This window comes from Somniosus microcephalus, chromosome 6 (genome assembly GCF_052327205.1).
Source record: "Somniosus microcephalus isolate GS21.2 chromosome 6, FLI_Smic_1.0, whole genome shotgun sequence".
Lineage (NCBI taxonomy): Eukaryota > Metazoa > Chordata > Chondrichthyes > Squaliformes > Somniosidae > Somniosus > Somniosus microcephalus.
This window is the reverse complement of record NC_140992.1, coordinates 63537268-63558871: the sequence shown is the minus strand read 5'-3', so window position 1 is coordinate 63558871 and position 21604 is coordinate 63537268. Positions and strand designations below refer to the sequence as shown.

Sequence of the window (21604 nt, the reverse complement as noted above, 5' to 3'; positions counted from 1 at the left end):
AGAAGTCTCTCTCTCTCAGAATGCGTGGTGCAAAAATGTCGCCGACAAATAAAAGGCAGGAAGCAGCCGCCTTTAAGTAGCGCTCCCCCAGTCCCTTCCCGACTGCAAAACATTCCCCTCTACCTGTCGTTGCTACCGGCAGGTGGAAAGGCAGGGGGCACCACTCAATATCCGGTCCAAGGCGCTACTGGGGCGTTGCAAGCTCGACTGACGTCACGATCTGCGCAGGCGGTAGTGTTTAGCGCCGCCGCAAAATGTCTGGTCAATTTCGCGAGTGGCGCAAACATCGCCGCGCCCAGGCGCTAGTTGCTTTGCGCCCCATTAGCGGCAAGCAACCAAATTTTCCCCCCCAGTTGTATTGTTCTCCTTCAGGACATTGCCGAAATTAAGTGGTTAATATGCAGGAATCCAGCCATCTGACGTCCCTGCTGTGAGAAGTGGATGGTTCATTAATGTTCTGTGATTTATTTATTATCCTCCTCCAAAACCAATGGCTGGCACTTCATTGCAATGTACGCCAGCGAATGCTCTGCACAGATACCTGCATACTGTCAATGCCAAATTAAAGCATTTAATTTGTACTGTTAATATCAGTAGAGGAAACTATTTGTGATTGCTTCATAAAGTTTCTGCAGGTGAAACCCTGCTGCCCGGCTACAGTTGTCTTTAGAGTTACTGTTATCAAAACAAATTATATCATGACTCCCATTTCTGACTGTGAAACTATAATTTAGGGGATCTTTCAGTGCTTGTGGCTGATTTGATGTGCTTCACTAGGATGCATCCATCAGAGATTATATTTTTATTACTGGGGAGAGGGGAGCATGACCAAATGTTGATACGTGTGTTTGTTAATAAAAAGTAATATTTCAAATCCATTACAGATATCTAAAGCAAGACAAACAATTGAGAACAACAATTGAAAATTGAGACATGGTTCAAAGGCAAGCAAGATAAACACAAATGTATACAAAGCATTATTTCCTTTCTGATCCAAGCCTAAGGCCTAGAAAGTCGATTGAGCCTGAAAACACAGCTGTTCACATGGTCGCAGGGACCATGTTAAATTGGTGCTAGACCTCATTATAATTATCATATGTGTAGCCAGTGGTATCCTGCATACATTGTTTCGGGAAGGGGGGCAGAAATCGGGCTTAACTGACGCCACTTAAAGGCAACCAGAAGCTCTTAAAGGAGAGGTGCACTCTGGCTGCAGGCAGTAGGGAATGCTTCTGAAGAAAGAAATGGCTGCAAGACTTGAAGAGTTGGCCCCCAGGTTCTCTGGTGCCACTTAATAGGCCCTGGGCCAGGTTGTAGACAGGATGAGGGAGATCCTGTACTCTCCCTCAATCCGCCCCCCACCCCCGGGGGTGAGAAAACCCTCCAGGCAACATCAACAGTCGGAAGAAGTTAATGCCAGGGGCTTAGCTCCCAAGACATAGCTGCAATGCCAAAAGAAGTTCAATGACCTCACCAGAGTTGGCAAGGTAAGAATAATGTGACATTTGATATTATCCCGTGACAGATAATTGGTATCCATTTTCTAAACTTTCTTGTGTAAACTGGATAAATTGTAAACACACCATGGCAAACACACTGATATTTGAGAGCAGGCTGGGCAATGCTGGTGATGGAGGAGTTGAAATTAATCTGTCAAGTAGCTCAGACCTTGAGCTGTGTAAATGGCATGCACCTCCTGCACAAATTGCATATCTTGAGTAGAATGGAGTACACCATGCATGTGACGTATACCAATACTTGCCTTTTGGTGCTTGAAGAAATTCTGGTTAAAATATCTCTGATAACTAAGCAAGGCCCCTCTATACAGTTAAATAATTTAGAATATAACTACACTTTCAACTTGCTATAATGAAGAGTTTTAATATACTCTTAAAATATTGCCCATTTATTACTTTCAGTTTGTGTACACCCATTTCAGTTGAATGAACTGCAGCTAGTTTTTACAAAACTGAAGGAGCAGATTTCAGCTAATTTAATATTAAAATTGTTAAGTATTTAAGAAGTCCTCAAACTCTTAACATTCGTGCAATTTTTATTTAAAGCTGTACTTGGAGTGGAAATGCAGACAGTACAGATAATATAGCTAATTAAAAAGTCCAGCTTCAGTTTCATGTTCTGAAATATCCTGTTAAGTGTTACCACAGAATGTGAAGATTAATGTTTTCTCAGGGCTATTAGTAACATGTTAGAGCAATGCCACATAGCTCATTATAATACCGAGCAATATTAGATAGTAGTCCACTCCATAGATCGAGGTCTAAACCAAATGATTTAAGAAATGACAGAGCTGAAAGTTATTTGAAAATTATTTTGAAAGTCTTCATTTACTGTGTTGAAAAGATGACTGACTTTTCATGCTGCATGATGGATTGACATTACTTACTAGCATTGACATGGGAATCTAACCAGTTTTGAATTTGTATTTTATTTTACTTCAAGGTAGCCATTAACCCAACATTGACTTTTAACCTCCCCTGCCCGGCGGAAGCCAGATGTGGGGCAGTTAAATGGAGCGGAGGACTTATCCACTGGCTTCACAAAGCTAGAGGGGCCCTTTGTATAATATGCAGATGATATTCTACACAGATGCGGCCGGACCTGCTGTGATTTCCAGCAAAAAATTGTTTTTTGTTTCTTTTTTGTTTTTCATACAGACCCCAGCATCTGCAACATTTGACCCCTTGTGACCCCACCTCATTGTTCTTTGATGTAATGTTTTCCTGACTGACCTGTTTGGACACCATTCACACCTTTGATTGCTGTGATTATCTCTCTGCCGAGGTGTGATAAAGGGCAGTTAGAAGGATTACCTGTAATCATCTGGCAGTGCTCTCTGACTATATATGCTGTGCTTATATGCATCTCTCCACTTCACCTGACAAAGGAGCAGCGCTCCGAAAGCTTGTGATTTCAAATAAAGCTGTTGGACTATAACCTGGTGTTGTGTGACTTCTCACATTTGTCCACCCCAGTCCAACACCGGCATCTCCACATCATGTATAATATGCAGATCGGGCTTCGATGATGTCATTGGGACCCGACTGCAATATGAACCTGAGGTTTATATGGGGGAGCAGTAGCGGCTTCCCCGTGAAGCCAACGCTGTCGGGATGCCCACAAAAGGCCCAGGAAGGAAATTTAAAAAAAAAATGATTTTACGTTTCCTAGTGAGCCAGGAGGAGCACAAATGCACAGGGAAACCTTGGGCCTCCCCTGCCCCGAGTTTCCCTCCTCCTTCCCCGACTGCGATCCCTTTGAAACCACACTCCTAAAAACTTACCTTATTGCCAGAGACCAATTCTCTCTGGTTCCCAGCAGCGGCCTTCTACCTTCCCATTTCAATGGCCGGGCAGCTGCTTCCTGCCGACTTCTAGGACACTTCAGTCAGGAAGTGAGCCAGCGGCGTGCTAATGAGGCCCAGCTGTTAAAACTGGCTAGATGTCCCTTCTGCTGCTCCTGGATAATTATTTCTCCTTTTATAATTATTATCATTGATTAAATACATTGGTATGTACAGCAGTGTTTGAATAAAGCTTGAAAACAATGATGGGGGATATTACTAGCAAATTATTATGTAAACCGGTTTCAAATTCAGCACATCAGAGATGTGCTACTCTTCATGCAAACTGAAGTAATAGACAAATTAGGTTATGGGTACAGATTTTATACCACAAATTTATTTGCATCGGATCTGGAGGGATATGTCCTTTGTGGTCTAATGTTGTAAGATGCATCTTTTGTGTATTCATTTGCATGGCAAAAACTGCTGACCTGATACAATTACAATAACCCCAGAGCAGACATGAATCAAAAGTTGTTCTAACTGGATGTTATGTTCGAGAAACCGTGGCCACAATCTGCTATCTGAGTTTTCAATCTCAGTCATGCCACTGTGAGGAAATGCTGAGCACAACTTGGGCAGTTCTCTGGGAAAGGGTAAGGGGCATTCAGCTGGACAGTCATCACTCCACAATCTTATGCATGTGATAGCAGCTAATTCAGGGTGGTCAGCTACAGTTGGTGCATAGCCCAAGACCACCAAGGTAAGAGGAAGATATAAATACAGAAGGATTTGTCTCCTCACCAATAAACAAATAGATTAGCTGACTAAAAAGGTTCTTAATAACGCTAATGGTTCCTTGGTGGCTGATACTGCTTGCCAAACCCACACACAATTAACAATCTCATGATCTGATTCTTACTGTGAAGTTAATGCCTCCCATTGTACATAGTCAGTAGCAGAGCTATTTAATTAAATTGCATGGAATATAGATATTCTGTGTTCCTTTAAAATGAAAGCAAATTAAAAGAAAGAAGTTATATATTTATATAGCGCCTTTAACATCCTCAGGACATCCCAATTTGCTTCGCAGCCAATTAAGTATTTTGAAGTGTAGTCATCGTTGTAATGTATGGAAACGCGACAACCAATTTGCACACAGCAAGGTCCCAAAACCAGAAATGAGATAAATGACCAATTAAATTGTTTTTGTGGTGTTGGGAGAACTATCCTGGTGTTCTTCGAATAGTGCCATGGGATATTCAAAACAGAAGTTGATATATTTCTGACGAGTAAGGGCATCAAGGGATATGGCGATGGGGCCGGTGAATGGAGTTGAGGCAGAAGATCAGCCATGATCTCATTGAATGGCGGAGCAGACTCGAAGGGCCGAATGGCCTACTCCTGCTCCTATTTCTTATGTTCTTATGTCCACCTGAGAGGGCAGAAGGGACCTCAGTTTAAAGTCTCATTCAAAAGATGGCACCTCTGACAGTGCCGCACTCCCTCAGTACTGCACTGAAGTGTTAGTCTAGAACAAAGGTTTGAACCTACAACATACTCGCTTAAGAGGTGAGCATGCTCCCACTGAGCCATGGCTGACACCTGCCTTAATTGAAAAGTAAAATTGTAATATTCAACTTCCAGTTCTTTCTGTTGCAAAATATACAAAGGCCCAAAATTTGCGATTGGAGGCTTCCTGCAGGCGGATGCCTCCGACCTGTAAAAAATCTACGCATTTTCCTGGTGGCCCAGGAGGTACGGAGACTTGCGATCCTGGGCCTCTCCCAGGTACGCACGGGCAGAGGCCCACGTATCCCAGGGGCACATGCGGTTCGCAAGCGCCCCTGGGATCACGTGGGTCGGCCCAACCAATAAAAGAAGGCAACTCCCATAAGTGTGAATGGGCATCACTTAAAAAAATACATGAACACATGAAATAAATAAAATTAAAAAATTACATTTAAAATCAATTAAAATGCCATTTAATTAAATATTTTAAACAAAAATGTAATTTTTTGAGAAAATGTATATGTTTTAACGGGCTAAAAATAAACTTACCTTATTGGACAGGGTTTTTTAATGTATAAATGAGTGATAACATTTTATTCTTCTATTTTTTAAAACTCTTATGCTGGTAAAAACAGGCCTGATTTACCAGGCGTAAGAATTTCACAGGCATTCAGTGGCCGGAATAGCCCAACTCTCCACCCGCAGAGGCCCTTCTCCTGGGGATGCAGAGGACCTGTTCTTGACAGATTGCAAGTTCCGGGTTTTAGTGCATGCACTTTGCATACCTAAACCCGGAACTTGCGCGGCCCCTACGGGCGTGTACACGCCTCATATGCACCCGTAGGGGTCACAAAATGTGGCCCAAAATAATTTCAGTAAGGCGACAAATATTTTGGCACTGTCACATTTTTATTTGTTTTACGCATTTTGTTCTTGAAAGTTTTCCCTTTGCGAAATTTGTAAGAATACAATGGAACCAGTTTAATTGCTTTTCCCGATCATGGGAGGTTTCAATTTGTCCAAGTCAGTTTGGTTATCTCACATCATCAATTTAGGGCATTCTTTTTTTATTTTGCCAGCACTCACTTTCTCTTTTTTGCGCAGATTTGATCAGGCTGGCACGATAGAAAAATCCATTCCCATAACATTGTAAACACAGTTGGGTGGAAACTCCGCTAACAAACCCAGCAACACTGCTTTAGTCCATGCATTAGCAGTGGGTTTATCACTGTCCGCTTTTTCAGCACGCAGCTTTTTGTAAACTATGTTGTGTCTCACTTTCCACTCCAAGTTCATTCGCTTTAGTTTTCAACAGGCAGCCGTCAAGCGGGATTTTCTTAGCTCTTTTATGATTAAACTATCTAAGCAGCGTTTCATCAACATTGGCCATCTTACTTTCATGTGTCAATTTCTTATCCCGGTTCTCATTTTTTCCCCTGTCCTTCAGGTTCAAAGGTGACAAGTTTCATTAAAGTGGGATTTCTGCTTGGTGCACTTGCGTAGAAGCGTGAATTGCAATGTGAAATTGCAATAAAGTGAACTTTTCACAATTGGAAGTATAGGGGAAAAACAGGACTTTAGAAATGGTTGCATTAAAATGGAAATTGCAATTAAACAAGTTAAACAATGCTAAATGGATAATAAAAATATATTAAAGTTATAAGGGGAGTTTCATTTCCTAACTAGATAGTACATTTCTGATTTTTTTCCTTTTTCCATAGAACTTTCAAATGTTTAACTTTCATTAACTTTAAATTAATTGGAACACCTATCCTTTTAACAGGAATTGGAAACACTCCTTTCATATTTTTCACTATTCATAAAGCTTGACTATTCAGCTGATACCTGTACCTGTTTTGATTGAGTTAGTGATAACTAGATAATTAATGAGCTACACTAGCAAATGCAACAGCAGAAACTGTTTAACGAATGTTGAAAACACTTCCTGTGTCTTATGATTTTTCAGGCGGAAATCATAGATGTACAGTATGGAACAATTGATGATCTACTCCGACTTCAATCAAGTACCAATGTTACCAAAAAAATTGCACTAATTAAACTTGGACAGGCGCCTTTATTGTATAAGGTAAGGTCAATTAAAAATATTCCAGGATTTATTTTTTTACATAAAAAAAAAATCCTAATATGTTCATTGCTTTTAATCAGACAAATAACCATTGAAAGCAATATTAACATGAAAGACACAAAGTTAATAAAGTATTTTCATTAAAAAATGCTATTTTAGTTTGTAAAATAATATCTAATTACATTTTGTACTCCTCACTAATTTAGCATTTATGGCATAACAGCTATCCATTAATGCAGCCTTTAGTTTCATAGATTTATTTGCATAAGGATATATTTGGATGAAAAAGTCTATTCTACTTCAAATGTCCTGATTGACCCAATTAGTGCAGTATTTCTTGTTCCTAGAAGTATTCACTAAAGAAGACAGTAGTAGCATGCCATCATAAGAGATTCTGCGACTAAACTCAATAACGTTGACATCATTTGCAAGACAGATTCAAAACCGATAAATTCTAGGGGTGGAAGACATATAGCCAAAGGTGCGAAGTCAGATAAATCTACAAAATAGATGATTCAATTTGAGTAACCTGTCACCTAACATCAACAGGAAGGGTTACCACTTGCTAAATGTGCTATTTGTCTGTGATGCCCAACTGATGATCCTGCATGTTAACTCAGAGCATTGGGAAAGCACTCACGACACCATTGCCCTTTGCCACTCCACCATCAATGACTTATTCAGTAGGGAGCTACAAGGAGATGGATGGTTCCTGGGGGCAAGGCTTACCCAATAACTTCTTTCCGCATCACCAGCACAGGAAAGGTACAATCATGCACACGCGACGACTCAAAGTGGTGGAGAGGACAATCGGGATGCTTATAGCATGCTTCTATTGCCTGAATAGGTCAGGTGGTGTTCTACAATACACTGATAAAGTGGCAAAATTGTAGTGGTCTACTGCGCACTGCTCAATTTTGCCCTACAGGAAGGGCTCACCCTTGTTCTTGGCAGACGAGATTCCCGGGGACTGAAGGATCATGACAGGCATGTCCTTGGGCCCATGAGTAGTGGCCTCGCAGTGGCCAGAGAGGTGTTAGTAGTGGACACTGATAATACTCCTCCGCTCTCCACCCCAGCCTGCGCCCCCCCTGAAGTTCCACCAGCTGAATGGAGGCAGTTCAGGAAATCTGGGAGCAAATCATAGAACAATTGTAACAGTCTATACATATTGTTGAGATATCATGCAGGCCTTTATAATTGTAGCTGATTTTTCATCAATCAGCTTCATTTCAGCTCTTCACCCCTCCCCCCAAAGTTTTAATGACATTTTTCAGAAAGCTATTTTGTGTATTTCTGTTGGTCTTGTACGTTTATCATATTTCATTTTTAAAATAGGGATCCATTTATCTATGATATTCTGCTCTGTTGTGTGTTCAGAAGTACTCAGAAATTGCTACATTGTTCCCTCAAGGCAAGTCTTGAATGTGGTCATAATCATAGTTCCATATTTAGTAGAATTGTGCATTACATAGTATAAAGCAGCCACCCTTATAAAACAGCAAATCGCCCGACTTACTGTGAGCAGTGCCACTGATGATCTGCTGGCATAAATTTTTAAAAAGTACGTTTACACATGCAGCTGTCCCACTTCAGGCATCGCATTTTCTTACAGATTCAAACAATCTTAAAATGTTCTTTTCTTCTGAACTGCAGCCTGAAACTGACAACTATATTCCTATGTCTACAGTTCCCTTACCAAGCAATAAATAATCTGAGTGACCTCAGCCTTTGTTCACTTAAACAATTAGACTTTGTTGCCTTAACTACCTTATAAGGACCAAGGACAGGAGCATTATACCATGCAACACACAATGTATTGTTTCTCTGCTGAAGTGTGGTGTGTTGTCCCTTTAAGACTACCAGGATGTAATGCTGTACATTCTTGAAATGAATGTTTGGATTAATTTCAGATGGGCTTTCTCTCTCTTATAGAGTCATAGGATTCGATTTTGCCATTGGGGGCGGGCTGGGGCGTGTCAGGTGGTTTTCGTGTCAGGACCCCGACTCCGATGTGAAGTGGGAAAAAAGTGCAATTTTGCCCTAATTGGGCACTTGATTTCCAGCGTGTGGCAACCCCTGGCCCAATGAGTCTTTTCATACAGAAAGTCGCCTCCAATGACATCATCAATGCTGCTGGATTTAAGGCCTGCAAGCAGCCTTGCTTCTTCTGGAGACTTTAAACTTTATGCCCATTGTTGTGATCGCTTCATTCAGCAACTATGTCCAGCAGTAGGCCAAAGTGTGCTCCAAGGTTCGATGAGGCCTCCCTCTAAGCTCTGGTGGAGGGAGCAAGATCAAATAAGGAGGTACTCTTCCCTTCCTCAGGGAGGAAAATGCCTCCCCAGCAGTCTAAAGCTGTGTTGGATGCAAGTGGCCCAGGAGGTCAACTCAATCTCTATGTGCCGCAGAACCTGGCTGCAGTGCAGGAAGAGGTTTCATGACCACCTCCGCACAGGAAAAGTGAGTATGACTTTCCCATCACCCTCAATCTGATCCCCATCGCCTCTCCTCACCAGCACTCTGCTTTGCCAACCTCTTCCTCCACATCCCACTTGACACTTACATCCCTGCACCCTTACCCATTCCCTCTCTCTCTATGGTCACATTCACTTAACTATTCGACCATGCAGCCCTCACACTGTGATGCAATGACAACAACTTGCAACACATAGGGAGGGCCCTTTGTCTCCTTCTAAGCATCTATACTATGGATTCTCTACACTCACTCCTTCATTCTCACTCAAACTCCACTTGTGTCCTTCATTTCAGGAAAAGAGAGCCCACAATAAGAGGGAAAGAGTGCGGACAGGAGGCGGGCCACCCTCAGTTGCCCAGCTCACCACCTCGGAGGAGGCAGCCCTGGAAATCGCCAGAGTGGAGGACGATTCGCAAGCGGGGGACGGACAGACGGGCGCATCACAGCAAGCTGGTGACAGAATAGTTTGGCATCTCTCTCATTGACATTGCATGAGTGACTGATAATGATTCTGATGCTCTAACAGATTGACTTATGATCATCTGCACAATTCAATGTGCATGCAACCTTTACCTCACATCTCCAACTCTCCTTTACTCCCCCACAGGACCATCGACAGCCCCCGTCCCCACTGTCCAGGAGGAACGGCCTGAGCTTCCAGACTCCTCAGAGGAAGCTGCAACCTCTGAGGGCGCAGCGTCAGCAGAATTCAGCACACCCAGCACCAGTGCAGATACCCACACCTCGGTGGGACCTTCGCGAGATAGAGTAGTGTTGTCACCTGGTGTATCACAGCTCACAAGTGAGCATCAGCAGAAGGTAGAGACAGGGACAGCAGTGGAGAGTCCTCGTCGGAGGGCACAGGACTCTGCTATCTCGGCTCAGCTGCATGTCGACCCTGTGCCTCCAGGTCCATCCAGAAGGAGAGCGGTGCTGGAACTCCAGGAACAGGTGCAGGAGTCTCTGTCAGGTTTTGCCTCCAGGGTCGTTGCGAGTGTGGAGCAAATGGAGGAGTCCATCGCGAACATGAGCAGAGCTTTTGTGGAGGCACTGGTGCATGAACGCATCACCACGGAAAAGATGGCAACCTCCGTGGAAAGGATGGCTACGGCCATGGAGGAGCTAAGCCGCCGGAGTGTTGAAAACATGGTCATTGTTCAGAATAGACTGGCATCTCTTGAGGAGCGATGGTCAGCTATTGAACATAGAAACCAGACCCTCATGGAAGTCCTCTGGAGTAATACTTCCAGTGCAGAAACGGGTCCTCTTGGCCCCCCTGAAGTGCAGCAAGGTGCTGTCAAGCCACTTGCTAGCTCTGAAGTGGGTTGACCCATGAGAGGGATGTTGGTGGCAGACAACATGGAAGTGGGGGCTCCTCTCCAAGTGCTCATAAGACCATGCCACCTCAAAGCCCTCAGTCAGAGCCCCACCAGATTCCTCACCCAACTGAGATGGGCGTCTCATCCCCTGTACAGCCACAGGAGCAGCAGACTGTTGCCGAGCCCTCACAGGTTCACAGCCCCAGAGGACGGCTGCCAAAGGTTTCGAGACAGGAGCAGCAAGAAAGTGAGAAAGGAGCCTCCACATGTGCTGAAGCCACAGCGGAAGCACCACGTAGGAGCACACATAAGAGGAAGATAATGCACAAGTAGTCACAAGGGTAGTCACTTGGGTGTTATGTTGTGTTTCTTTTTGAAATGCCATCAGTTGCTTGATGTGATAAAAAATTCTGATGGCAAACTGTTGAAGTTGTGGTCTGTGTCATTTCGCAAATGGGACTTCCATATTGAGGGCTTAGAGCGACTTGCAATTGTCAGTATGGTGGTCAGAGTGATAGGAATCCACAGGTTCTTGTCCATTGTCGATGCTCTGGTAAGAAGGTGCGAGGCAAAAGTGTTTGATTGTGCAGACTAAGCAAATCTGGCCAACATGAGTGCGTCCCTTACATCCCGGGCAGCAATGTGGTCGCGCGCTGGCGCCTTCTGGCCTGTGCAGCTTCAGGTTGGTGAGCAGCAGCTTGGCGCTTCTGTTGTTGCTGCTACTGTTGGTGCTGCTGTTGTTCATGGTTCTGCTGCTGCCGCGGCTGGTCTTCATCCGAATCTGATGTCCAGGAGGTAAGGAAATAAATGGTTCCCATGCTTCTGGTATATGCTTCAGTTGAGGAAGTGCTCAGTCAAGGTGGGGAGAGGGGTTTCCCAGGAGGTCACACTGGAGATGGGTGTCAGGCTCCAAACTTCCACAACAATGAGTAAGCCTGCTAAAAGTTCCCCCAGACCTGAGACAACAAAGTTCTGCCACCTGCAAATGATCATTGGTGAAAACTCCTTTTTAATGGTGGAGCTGCAGCTGTTAGTAAGCAATCCACTTGTGAGACCGCCAGGATTAACTGGCCTGTTCCAGAGGAGACGTGCAGGACGGGGGGAAAAGTGTTAAAATCAGAAAGGCCTCTCAAAATGGGATTATAGAGGCAATTAACTGGTTCTTAAGGGCCTATCCCACCTCTTGGAGGCGGGATGGAAACGGGGTCTGAAACCCCGATTCTGGGAAAATTTCTCGGAGGCGGGCTGGAGACGAGATCGGAGCCACCCGCCATTTTATGCGATTTTAACACCTCACACGCCTCTAATCCCGCCTCCTCAGGCCTGGCAAAATCGAGCCCATAGAGCCTATAAGAGAGAGAAAGCCAGTCTGAAATTCATTCAAGCATTCATTTGAAGAATGTACAGCATTACATCCTGTAGTCTTAAAGGGACAACATACCACACTTCAGCAGATAAATAATACATTGTGTGTTGCATGGTATAATGCTCCTGTCCTTGTAAAACAGTGTATCCTCTACCATGACCTCAAGAGGTCTATTAGTGGTATAAAAAAACACAAGATGCAGGTTAGTTCCTAAACCTCTGTAAATTTGATATTTTTCAACGTGCGATCAAAGCTTTTGAGAGGAGGTTCCCATGGTTCTCACTAAAGAAATAAACACAAAATAAGTTAGTCCAGATACGATGTCAGTTAAATCCTTGGGTCAGCTGAAGAGAAAAGGATATAAGGAAAGAACATCAGGGAAGCTCTTTTTCAACCTTAGATAAAGCCTAATTTGGACCTATAAGACCAAAGAGCCCTTATGTTATTTGCCACAAAACAATAGCAACTTATATATTTATATAGCGCCTTTAAAGTAGTAAAACCTCCCAAGGCACTTCACAGGAGCGTTATCAAACAAAATTTGACACTGAGCCACAAAGGAGCTATTAGTGCAGATGAAAGAGGTAGGTTTTAAGGAGCGTCTTAAAGGAAGAAAGAGAGGTAGAGAGGCGGAGAGGTTTAGGGAGGGAATTCCAGAGCCTAGGGTTTTGGCAGCTGAATGCACTGCGGCCAATGGTGGAGCGATTATAATCAGGGATGCTCAGGAAGCCAGAATTGGAGGAGCGCAGATATCTCAGAGGGTTGTAGGACTGGAGGAGATTACAGAGATATGGAGGGATTTAAAAACAAGAATGAAAATTTTAAATTCAAGGCGTTGCTTAACTGGGTGCCAATGTAAGTCGGCGAGCACGGGTGTGATGGGTAAATGGAACTTGGTGTGAGTTAGGACACGGACAGCAGAGTTTTGGATGACCTTAAGTTTACGGAGAGTGGAAAGTGAGAGGCCGGCCAGGAGTGCTTTGGAATAGTCAAGTCTAGAGGTAACAAAGGCATGGATGAGGGTTTCAGTAACAGATGAGCTGAGGCAGGGGCGGATTCAGATGATGCTACGGAGGTGGAAATAGGCGGTCTTAGTGATGGCGCGGATATGTAGTCAGAAGCTCATCTTGGGGTCAAATATGACACCAATGACTGGTTCAGCCTCAGACAGTTGCCAGGCAAAGGGATGGAGTTGGTGGCCAGGGAATGAAGAAAAAGTCAGAATGACCCTGAATTATTAATTGTGAAGATTACAAAGTGCACATAAATTGGGTGTTAATTTACAAAAGGACATTATTGTTTCCAGATATAATGAATGAGCTGGCTGCTATGTTTCAGACTTGCTTTGACCCCAATCATCAACCAGTAACGAGTGTTTCCTGAGTACAGTGCCAGCTCATAAAAAGACAAATCAAGCTCTTGAGGCAGATAGGTCACCTACCTTTTTCACCCCGATATGATTAAGTTAGAAGATAATTAGGTACTGTGACTAGTCTGAGCATGAAAACACCCATAAATTAGCACAAATTAGCACTAAATCTGACACTCAGGTGCCATAAATTATGGCTGGTGCAAGAAATGGAAACAATCACCAAGTGCAGTTGAAGTGATATGCCTGAACAATGACTTCAAATCCAATGGAAATTGGCATTGCTGAAGCAGGGCGTCCGAAGTACCCATAGTCTGACAAACCAAGTACTGCATTTTTACCAATGGGAAAAACTATTGAGTCCAAAAAGCACACCGATTTTTTTCTAAATTGTTTGATCAATTTTGTAATATGGATAGAAACGTAATATAATTTTCAATTTTTTGAGTTCAAATTCAAAAATAAAAGTAAATGGAGCATAGATTATGCATATCTTGAATGAGTAAATAAGGCTTTTAAACCTGCTTTTAAATTCTATCGCAAGAATGCTATTTTGTAACTCCTCTCCTTGTCCTGATGTAATCTTCCAGTATGCACAGACAAGAACCCAAATTTGAATGTATTTTGTTTATTCATTCATCATTGTATCGTAAGAGAAAATATAAATGGTAGCAGATTTCCCTAGGGGTTGCTCACGATAAGTCAAAGGATACACTGGCATGTGATGGCTAAAGTGTGAGAGGAATCCGTATGAAGCTTACAGGAAGTATGCGATATAGGCAAGCCTTTTAATGTATTACTAGCACATTGCTCACTGTGCACCAGAGGATATTGCAGTTCTGTAACAAGATGGGTGTTTATGCCAGGTAGGGCATAACACCAGGGCCACTGATGTACTGTGACTGAATAAGTCAAATGCCATGTTTATTACATGATCCTCTGGGATTTTCACTGGTGCTTTGAGGACCAAGTTCCACTACTCTGTCCATTATTCTATGACAGTTGTTAATGAATGGTGTTTATTTACAGATTCCTTTAAAAAAGAATATACAGCAAGCTGCCGTGGAGAGCTGTACCTCTTGTAGGTAGATATCTAGTATTTAACAGTATTAGGAAAGGGGCTGGGTTTATCTGCATGGGAAGCAGTCTTGGTTTTAATAGCAAAAGCAAAATACTGCAGATGCTGGAAATCTGAAATAAAAACAGAAAATACTGGAAATACTCAGCAGGTCAGGCAGCATCTGTGGAGAGAGACCTTGGGGGTATATGTGCAAAAATCATTGAAGGTACCAGGGCAGATTGAGAAAGCGGTTAAAAAAGCATACGGAATCCTGGGCTTCATAAATAGAGGCATAGGCCTCGATTTTCATTCAGCCGTGGAGGTGTTGGGGGGGACCCCCCTCCTCCTTGGTTCCCGACTCCGAGCAATTTTAACTCAGTCGTGTCTGATGGTCCCGACTCTGTCCCGCATCCAACAGGCGGGACTGGTCATTACGCCCTTAACAACCACTAAATGGCTTCTATAATCCTATTTTGAAAGGCCCTTGCAAATTTAACCCTTTCCCCACGTGAAACACGCCTGGTGGGAAACACGAATGTGAAACCTGGCGGGAGCACTATTGGATTGCTGACTATCAACTGCAGGTCAACCATTAAAGAGGACATTTGATCAGCAATGATTTGCAGGTGGCAGGACTTAGTGGTCTCAGGTCTGGGGCAACTTTTAGAAGGCTTAACCACACCTGTGGAAGGTTGGAGCCTCACACCCATCTCCAGTGTGACCACCTGGGAAACCCCTCTCGCCACCTTCACTCAGCGCTTCCTTAACGGAGGCATATACCAGAAGCATGGGAGCCATTTATTTCCTTCCCATCTGGGCATTAGAGGAGCTCGAGCACCAGCCGCGGCAGCAGCAGAACCAGGAACAACAGCAGCACCAACAACAGCAGCAGCAGGAGCGCCAGGCTGCTGCTCACCCACCTGAAGCTGCACAGGCCAGAAGGGGCCAGTGCCTGGAAGCCCGTCTGCACAGGAGTAACCCCCCAAACAGGGTCTACAGTCACAGGGTCAGCTACCTCAACATGTCTGAGCAGCAGTGCTCCGACCTTCGCGAGAGGTAGTGACTGACATCTGCGCAATGCTACAGCAAGACGTGCTGCCCATAGGACCAGGCGGACAAGCATTACCAGTGGCCATCAAAGTCACCACCACACTCAACTTTTTTGCCTCAGGCTCATTCCAGTGATCAGCAGCAGACATCAGCGATATCTCCCAGGCGGCCGCACACACTTGCATCACGCAGGTAACCAATGCCCTCTTTGCCCTCGTGCACAATCACATCCATTTCACCAAGGATCGAGCAAGTGTCACGGCGCGAGCGGTTGGATTAGCTAATCTGGCAGGCTTTCCAAGGGTGCAGGGCGTCGTTGACTGCACACGTGGCCCTTAAGGCACCCCATCGCAATCCAGGTATTTTTGTCAACTGCAAGGGCTTCCACTCCCTCAACGTTCAGCTGGTGTGTGACCACAAGAAGGAAATTTTGCATGTTTGTGCCATGTACCCTGGCAGTTGCCATGACTCCTTCATACTGCGCCAGTCTAGTGTGCCTCCGCTATTCAGTCCGCCAGACCAACTTAACGGATGGCTACTTGGAGACAAGTGCTATCACCTGAAGACTTGGCTAATGACGCCATTGAGGAGGCCAGCCAACGAAGCTGAGGAGTGCTACAACTCCAGCCACATTTCCACCAGATCCATTATCGAGCAAACCATCAGTTTGCTGAAGATGCACTTCAGATGCCTGAATAGATCAGGTGGAGCCCTGCAGTACTCAGCAGCCAGGGTCTCCAGAATCATCGTGGTTTGCTGTGCACTTCACAACATGGCACAGCATCGTGGCTTACAGATTCCTGAGGACCAAGTGGCTCCTCACATATCCTCCTCAGATGAGGAGGAGGAGGAGGAGGAGGAGTGTGAAAACTAACATCCTGTAGAGACCCATCAATCAGCGGCAGCATTACACGAGAACATTGCTGCCCGGGATGTAAGGAACACACTCATCCTGGCCAGATTTGCTCAGCCAAGTCAATCAAACACTTTTGCCTCGCTGCTTCTTACCAGAGATTTGACAATGGCCAAGAACCAGAGGATTCCTAGCACTCTGACTGTTGCAAGTATTCCTAAGGCCTCAATATGGAAGTCCCAATAGTGAAATGACAGACGCCACAACTGAAACATTGGCCATCAGAATTTTTATGTTCAATAACGTCGTGATGGCATTTTTACAATAAACACAAAATTGCACCCAAGTGACTACCCTTCTGACTATTTGTGCAGAATTTTCCTCTTGCGCGTGCTCCTACGTGGTGCCTCCCCTGTGGCTTCAGCAGATCTGGAGGCCCCTTGCACACTTTCCTGTCTCGACACATTTGGCAGGCATCCTCTGGGGTTGCGAGCCTGTGAGGGCTTGTCAACAGTCTGCTGCTCCTGCGGCTGTGCAGGGGTTGAGACGTCTATCTCACTTGGGTGTGGACACCGGTGGGGCTCTGACCGAGAGCTCTGCAGTGGCATGGAAGTGTGAGCGCTTGGAGAGGAGCCCCCACTTCCTTGAGGTCTGCCACCAACCTCCCTCTCATGGGTCAGGTCCCCCTCAGCGCCTGCAAGTGGCTGGAGAGCACTTTGCTGCACATCAGGGGGGCCATGGGGACCCGTATCTGCAATGGCAGTCCTACTCAGAAGGACTTCCATGAAGGTCTGGTTTCTCTGTTCAATAGATGCCCATTGATGCACTATCAATTGCTACAAAAGACTGGAAGTTGAGAAAGTAACAAACAGGCTTTTATTACCAAAGAACAGAGCATGCCTCTTGTGGTTGCCTGGTATCCAAAAGGGCCGGGGGCTGCCGAGCATCCACCTTTATACCCAGCCATGAGGGTGGAGCCAAGGGCGGAGTCAGCTGAGGCATGCACAGACAAGTACAACAATATGCAAGAGTGAACAACAGTACTAACAGTGAACAACAGTACTAACAACAGTGGTGAACAACAATACTAACAACAGTGGTTTACCACATTCACCCCTTGTTTAGAATTGAGCCCGGCGGGGTGAAGTGCACTAAAAATTCGTGTACTGAAGTCTATCAGGAGGCCTTGTAAGCCGTCCTGAGCGTCGCAGCAGCGGCGGTGATGGCGCAGCATCCAACGTTGAACCCGGTGTCTCGTTCAGAGGAGGTGTAGCAGGTGGCGGACCCTGGGGCTGCTGCATGCCGTCTACAGGGGTCAGAGCGCGGGTAATGGGAGGTAGCGATGGTGGTCTCTCAGAGCCACCCGAAGGTGCGAGGTCTCGTGCGGGGACTGTGTCCTGGGGGTAGGCAGGAGTAGCGGTGTGTGGCGAAGAGGGTGTTTCAGGAGCACCCGCAGGTGCGAGGTCTCGAATGGAGACTGTGTCCTCCCGCCCGTCTGCGTACACCACGTAAGCATACTGCGGGTTGGCGTGGAGGAGGCTCACCCTCTCGACCAGGGGGTCCGCCTTATGGGTCCTCACGTGCTTCCGCAGTAGGACGGGTCCTGGAGAAGTCAGCCATGTTGGTAGCGAAATCCCCGACGTGGACTTCCTGGGGAAGGAGAACATTCTCTCGTGAGGAGTGGCATTGGTGGGTGTACAGAGCAGCGACCGAATGGAATGGAGCGCCGCAGGGAGGACCTCCTGCCAGCAGGAGGTCGGAAGGCCCTTAGATTTTAAGTTTAAAAGGACTGCCTTCCAGACTGTCGCATTCTCCCTTTCCACCTGGCCGTTACCCCGGGGGTTGTAGCTGGTGGTCCTGCTTGTAGCAATGCCTCTCGCGAGCAGGTACTGCCGAAGTTCGTCGCTCATAAAAGATGAGCCCCTGTCGCTATGGATATAGCTAGGGAAATCGAACAATGCGAAGAGGTCATTCAGACATTTAATGACCGTGGTACTGGTCATGTCCGAGCAAGGGATGGCAAACGGGAAACGGGAGTACTCATCAATTATATTGAGGAAGTACACATTGCGGTTAGAGGAGGGGAGGGGCCCTTTAAAATCGATGCTCAGCCGCTCGAAGGGGCACGTGGCTTTGATCAGGCTCGCTCTGTCTGGCCTATAAAAATGCGGCTTGCACTCGGCACAGATCTGGCAATTCCTGGTCATGGTCCTGACCTCCTCGATGGAGTAGGGCAGGTTACGGGATTTGATAAAATGGAAGAACCTGGTGACCCCCGGGTGGCAGAGGTCATTGTGGAGGGTCTGTAATCTATCAACCTGCGCGTTGGCGCACGTACCACGTGATAGGGCATCTGGGGGCTCATTGAGTTTCCTGGGCCGGTACAAGATATCGTAATTGTAGATGGAGAGTTCGATTCTCCACCTTAAGATCTTGTCATTCTTGATTTTGCCCCGCTGCTTATTATGAAACATAAAAGCTACTGAACGCTGGTCAGTGAGCAGGGTAAATCGTTTTCCGGCCAGGTAATGCCGCCAATGTCGCACGGCTTCCACAATGGCCTGGGCCTCCTTTTCGACAGAGGAGTGTCGAATCTCGGGGCCCTGGAGGGTCCTTGAGAAAAAGGCCACGGGTCTCCCCGCCTGGTTAAGGGTTGCAGCTAGGGCAAAGTCGGATGCGTCGCTCTCCACTTGAAAAGGGAGGGACTCATCCACAGCGTGCATTGTGGCCTTCGCAATATCGCTTTTTATGAGAGTGAAGGCTGCACAGGCCTCTGCTGTCAGGGGGAAGGAGGCGGACTTGATGAGGGGTCGGGCTTTATCCGCATAGTTGGGCACCCACTGAGCATAGCAAGAGAAAAACCCCAGGCATCTCTTCAGTGCTTTCTGGCAGTGGGGGAGGGGGAGCTCCATAAGAGGGCGCATTCTATCGGGGTCTGGGCCGATGACTCCGTTCTCCACTACGCAGCCAAGAATAGCAAGGCGCTTAGTACGAAACATACATTTGTCTTTGTTGTATGTGAGATTCAGCCGCTGGGCCGTCCGGAGGAATTTCCCTAGATTAACGTCGTGGTCCTGCTGGTCGTGGCCGCAGATGGTGACGTTGTCTAGATATGGGAAAGTGGCCTGGAGCGCGTTCTGGTCAACCATCCGGTCCATCTCCCGTTGGAAGACAGAAACTCCGTTGGTGACGCCGAAGGGAACTCTGAGAAAGTGATAGAGCCGACCGTCAGCTTCAAAAGCTGTGTACTGGCGGTCCTCAGCCCTGATGGGGAGCTGGTGGTATGCCGACTTCAGATCAATCGTCGAGAACACCTGGTATTGTGCTATCTGATTGACCATGTCAGATATGCGGGGGAGTGGGTATGCATCCAACTGGGTGTAGCGATTGATCGTCTGGCTGTAGTCAATAACTAGGCGCTGTTTTCCGCCAGTCTTCACCACCACCACTTGTGCTCGCCATGGGCTATTGCTGCTCTCGATAATCCCTTCCTTCAGGAGTCTCGCTACCTCGGATTTAATGAAACCCCTAACCCCGGCACTGTAACGCCTACTTTTGGTAGCGATGGGCTTACAGTCGCGGGTGAGGTTAGCGAACAAGGAGGGGGGGGAGACTTTAAGGGTGGAGAGGCTGCAAATGGCGCGCGGCGGGCGATTTAAAAACTGCTGGCTGCAGACCGTGAGAGGGGGGAGGGGTCCACCGTACGCTAAAGTGACACTCTTAAGGTGGCACTGAAAATCCAACCCCAGTAGGACGGCAGCGCAGAGATGGGGCAGGACCAGAAGTTTAAAATTTTTGTATTCAGTACCCCGCACTGAAAGAGTCACCATACAGTAGCCACCGACTTCCGCTGACTGGGCTTTGGAAGCCATAGAGATGCGATGACGCGTCGGCAGGACCGGGAGAGAGTAACTGCGCACCGTGTCGGGGTGTATAAAACTCTCCGTGCTCCCGCTGTCAAAAAGGCAGGTAGTGGCGCGGCCGTTTACCGTAATGTCCATCATGGACCTGGACAGTTGATGCGGGAGAGATTGACCCAACGTCACAGAAGCCAGCGTATGTTCAAGCGCGTCGATGCGGTCGTCCGATGAGGCGGTGGTGGAGTCCGGGTCCCCCGTAACCGAAGTCGGAGGCGTCCAAGATGGCGGACAAAATGGCGGCGCCCACGGTCCCGATCCCCACGCGGCTGGGGGAGCCCAAGATGGCGGGCATGATGGCTACGCCCACGGTTCGCACGCGGCGCTGCTGGCGTTAGCGGTCTTCCCTTTGCAGGCGCTAACGTAGTGACCTTTCTTCCCGCAGCCGGAGCAGGTAGCATTCTTCGCGGGGCAGCATGCTCTAGGGTGTTTAGCTTGGCCACAAAAATAGCATTTTTGTGCCTTGGACATCGCTGCAGCAGTCGGAGGTGGCGGTCCCATGGCCCAAGATTGCGGCGTCCACGGCGCGGGGCGATTAGGGGAGAAAGCGTCCATATTTCTGTGGGCCGCGTCGAGCGAGAGCGCGAGGGACACTGCCTTTGTCAGGTCTATTTCACCCTTCTCCAGCAGCCTCTGCCGGGAGTAGTCGGACCTTAGACCCGCAACGAAAGCGTCTCGTATCAGTCCCTCCGCATGTGCCGCGGCCGATACTTCCTTGCAGTCGCAGCCGCGTCCGAGTACCCGCAGTGCCCGTAGGAAGGCCTCCACCGATTCCCCGGGCTGCTGTCTGCGAGATCTTAAAAGGTGCCTGGCATAGACTGTGTTAACCGGGCGTGCATACTGCCCTTTCAGTAGGTCGATAGCCGCCGCGTAGGTCGTCGCATCTTGGATTAAAGTATAGACTTGGTGGCTCACCTTCGAGGCCAGGATTTTCAGTTTATTTTCATCAAGAGTCACGGCTGAGGCTTCCAGATACGCCTCAAAGCAACGCAGCCATTGTGCGAATTTAGTCGCCGAACCCGCTTCTTGGGTGTCTAGGTCCAGGCATGTTGGTCTGAGGGCTCGCAGCAGCGCCTGCTGCTCAGCGTTTTGCGCCATCGGTTGATCAGCATTCGCAGCCAACATTTAACTTTGGTAATAAAATTGATGCACTATCAATTGCTACTGAAGAGTGGAAGTTGAGAAAGTAACAAACAGGCTTTTATTACCAAAGAACAGAGCATGCCTCTTGTGGTTGCCTGGTATCCAAAAGGGCCGGGCGTTGCCGAGCATCCACCTTTATACCCAGCCAT

The 21604-nt window shown here is 46.8% G+C and overlaps 1 protein-coding gene across 2 annotated transcripts in view; it reads left to right on the top strand.

Moving 5' to 3' along the window:
• The window catches only part of naaladl2 (N-acetylated alpha-linked acidic dipeptidase like 2), a 1153361-nt gene that overhangs the window by 596902 nt on the left and 534855 nt on the right, over positions 1–21604 (top strand). For both annotated transcript variants that reach the window (XM_085990293.1, XM_085990292.1), the window contains one exon: positions 6780–6899. In XM_085990293.1, coding sequence (XP_085846419.1) covers positions 6780–6899 — 120 coding nt within the window. The remainder of the gene's footprint in view (positions 1–6779; positions 6900–21604) is intronic.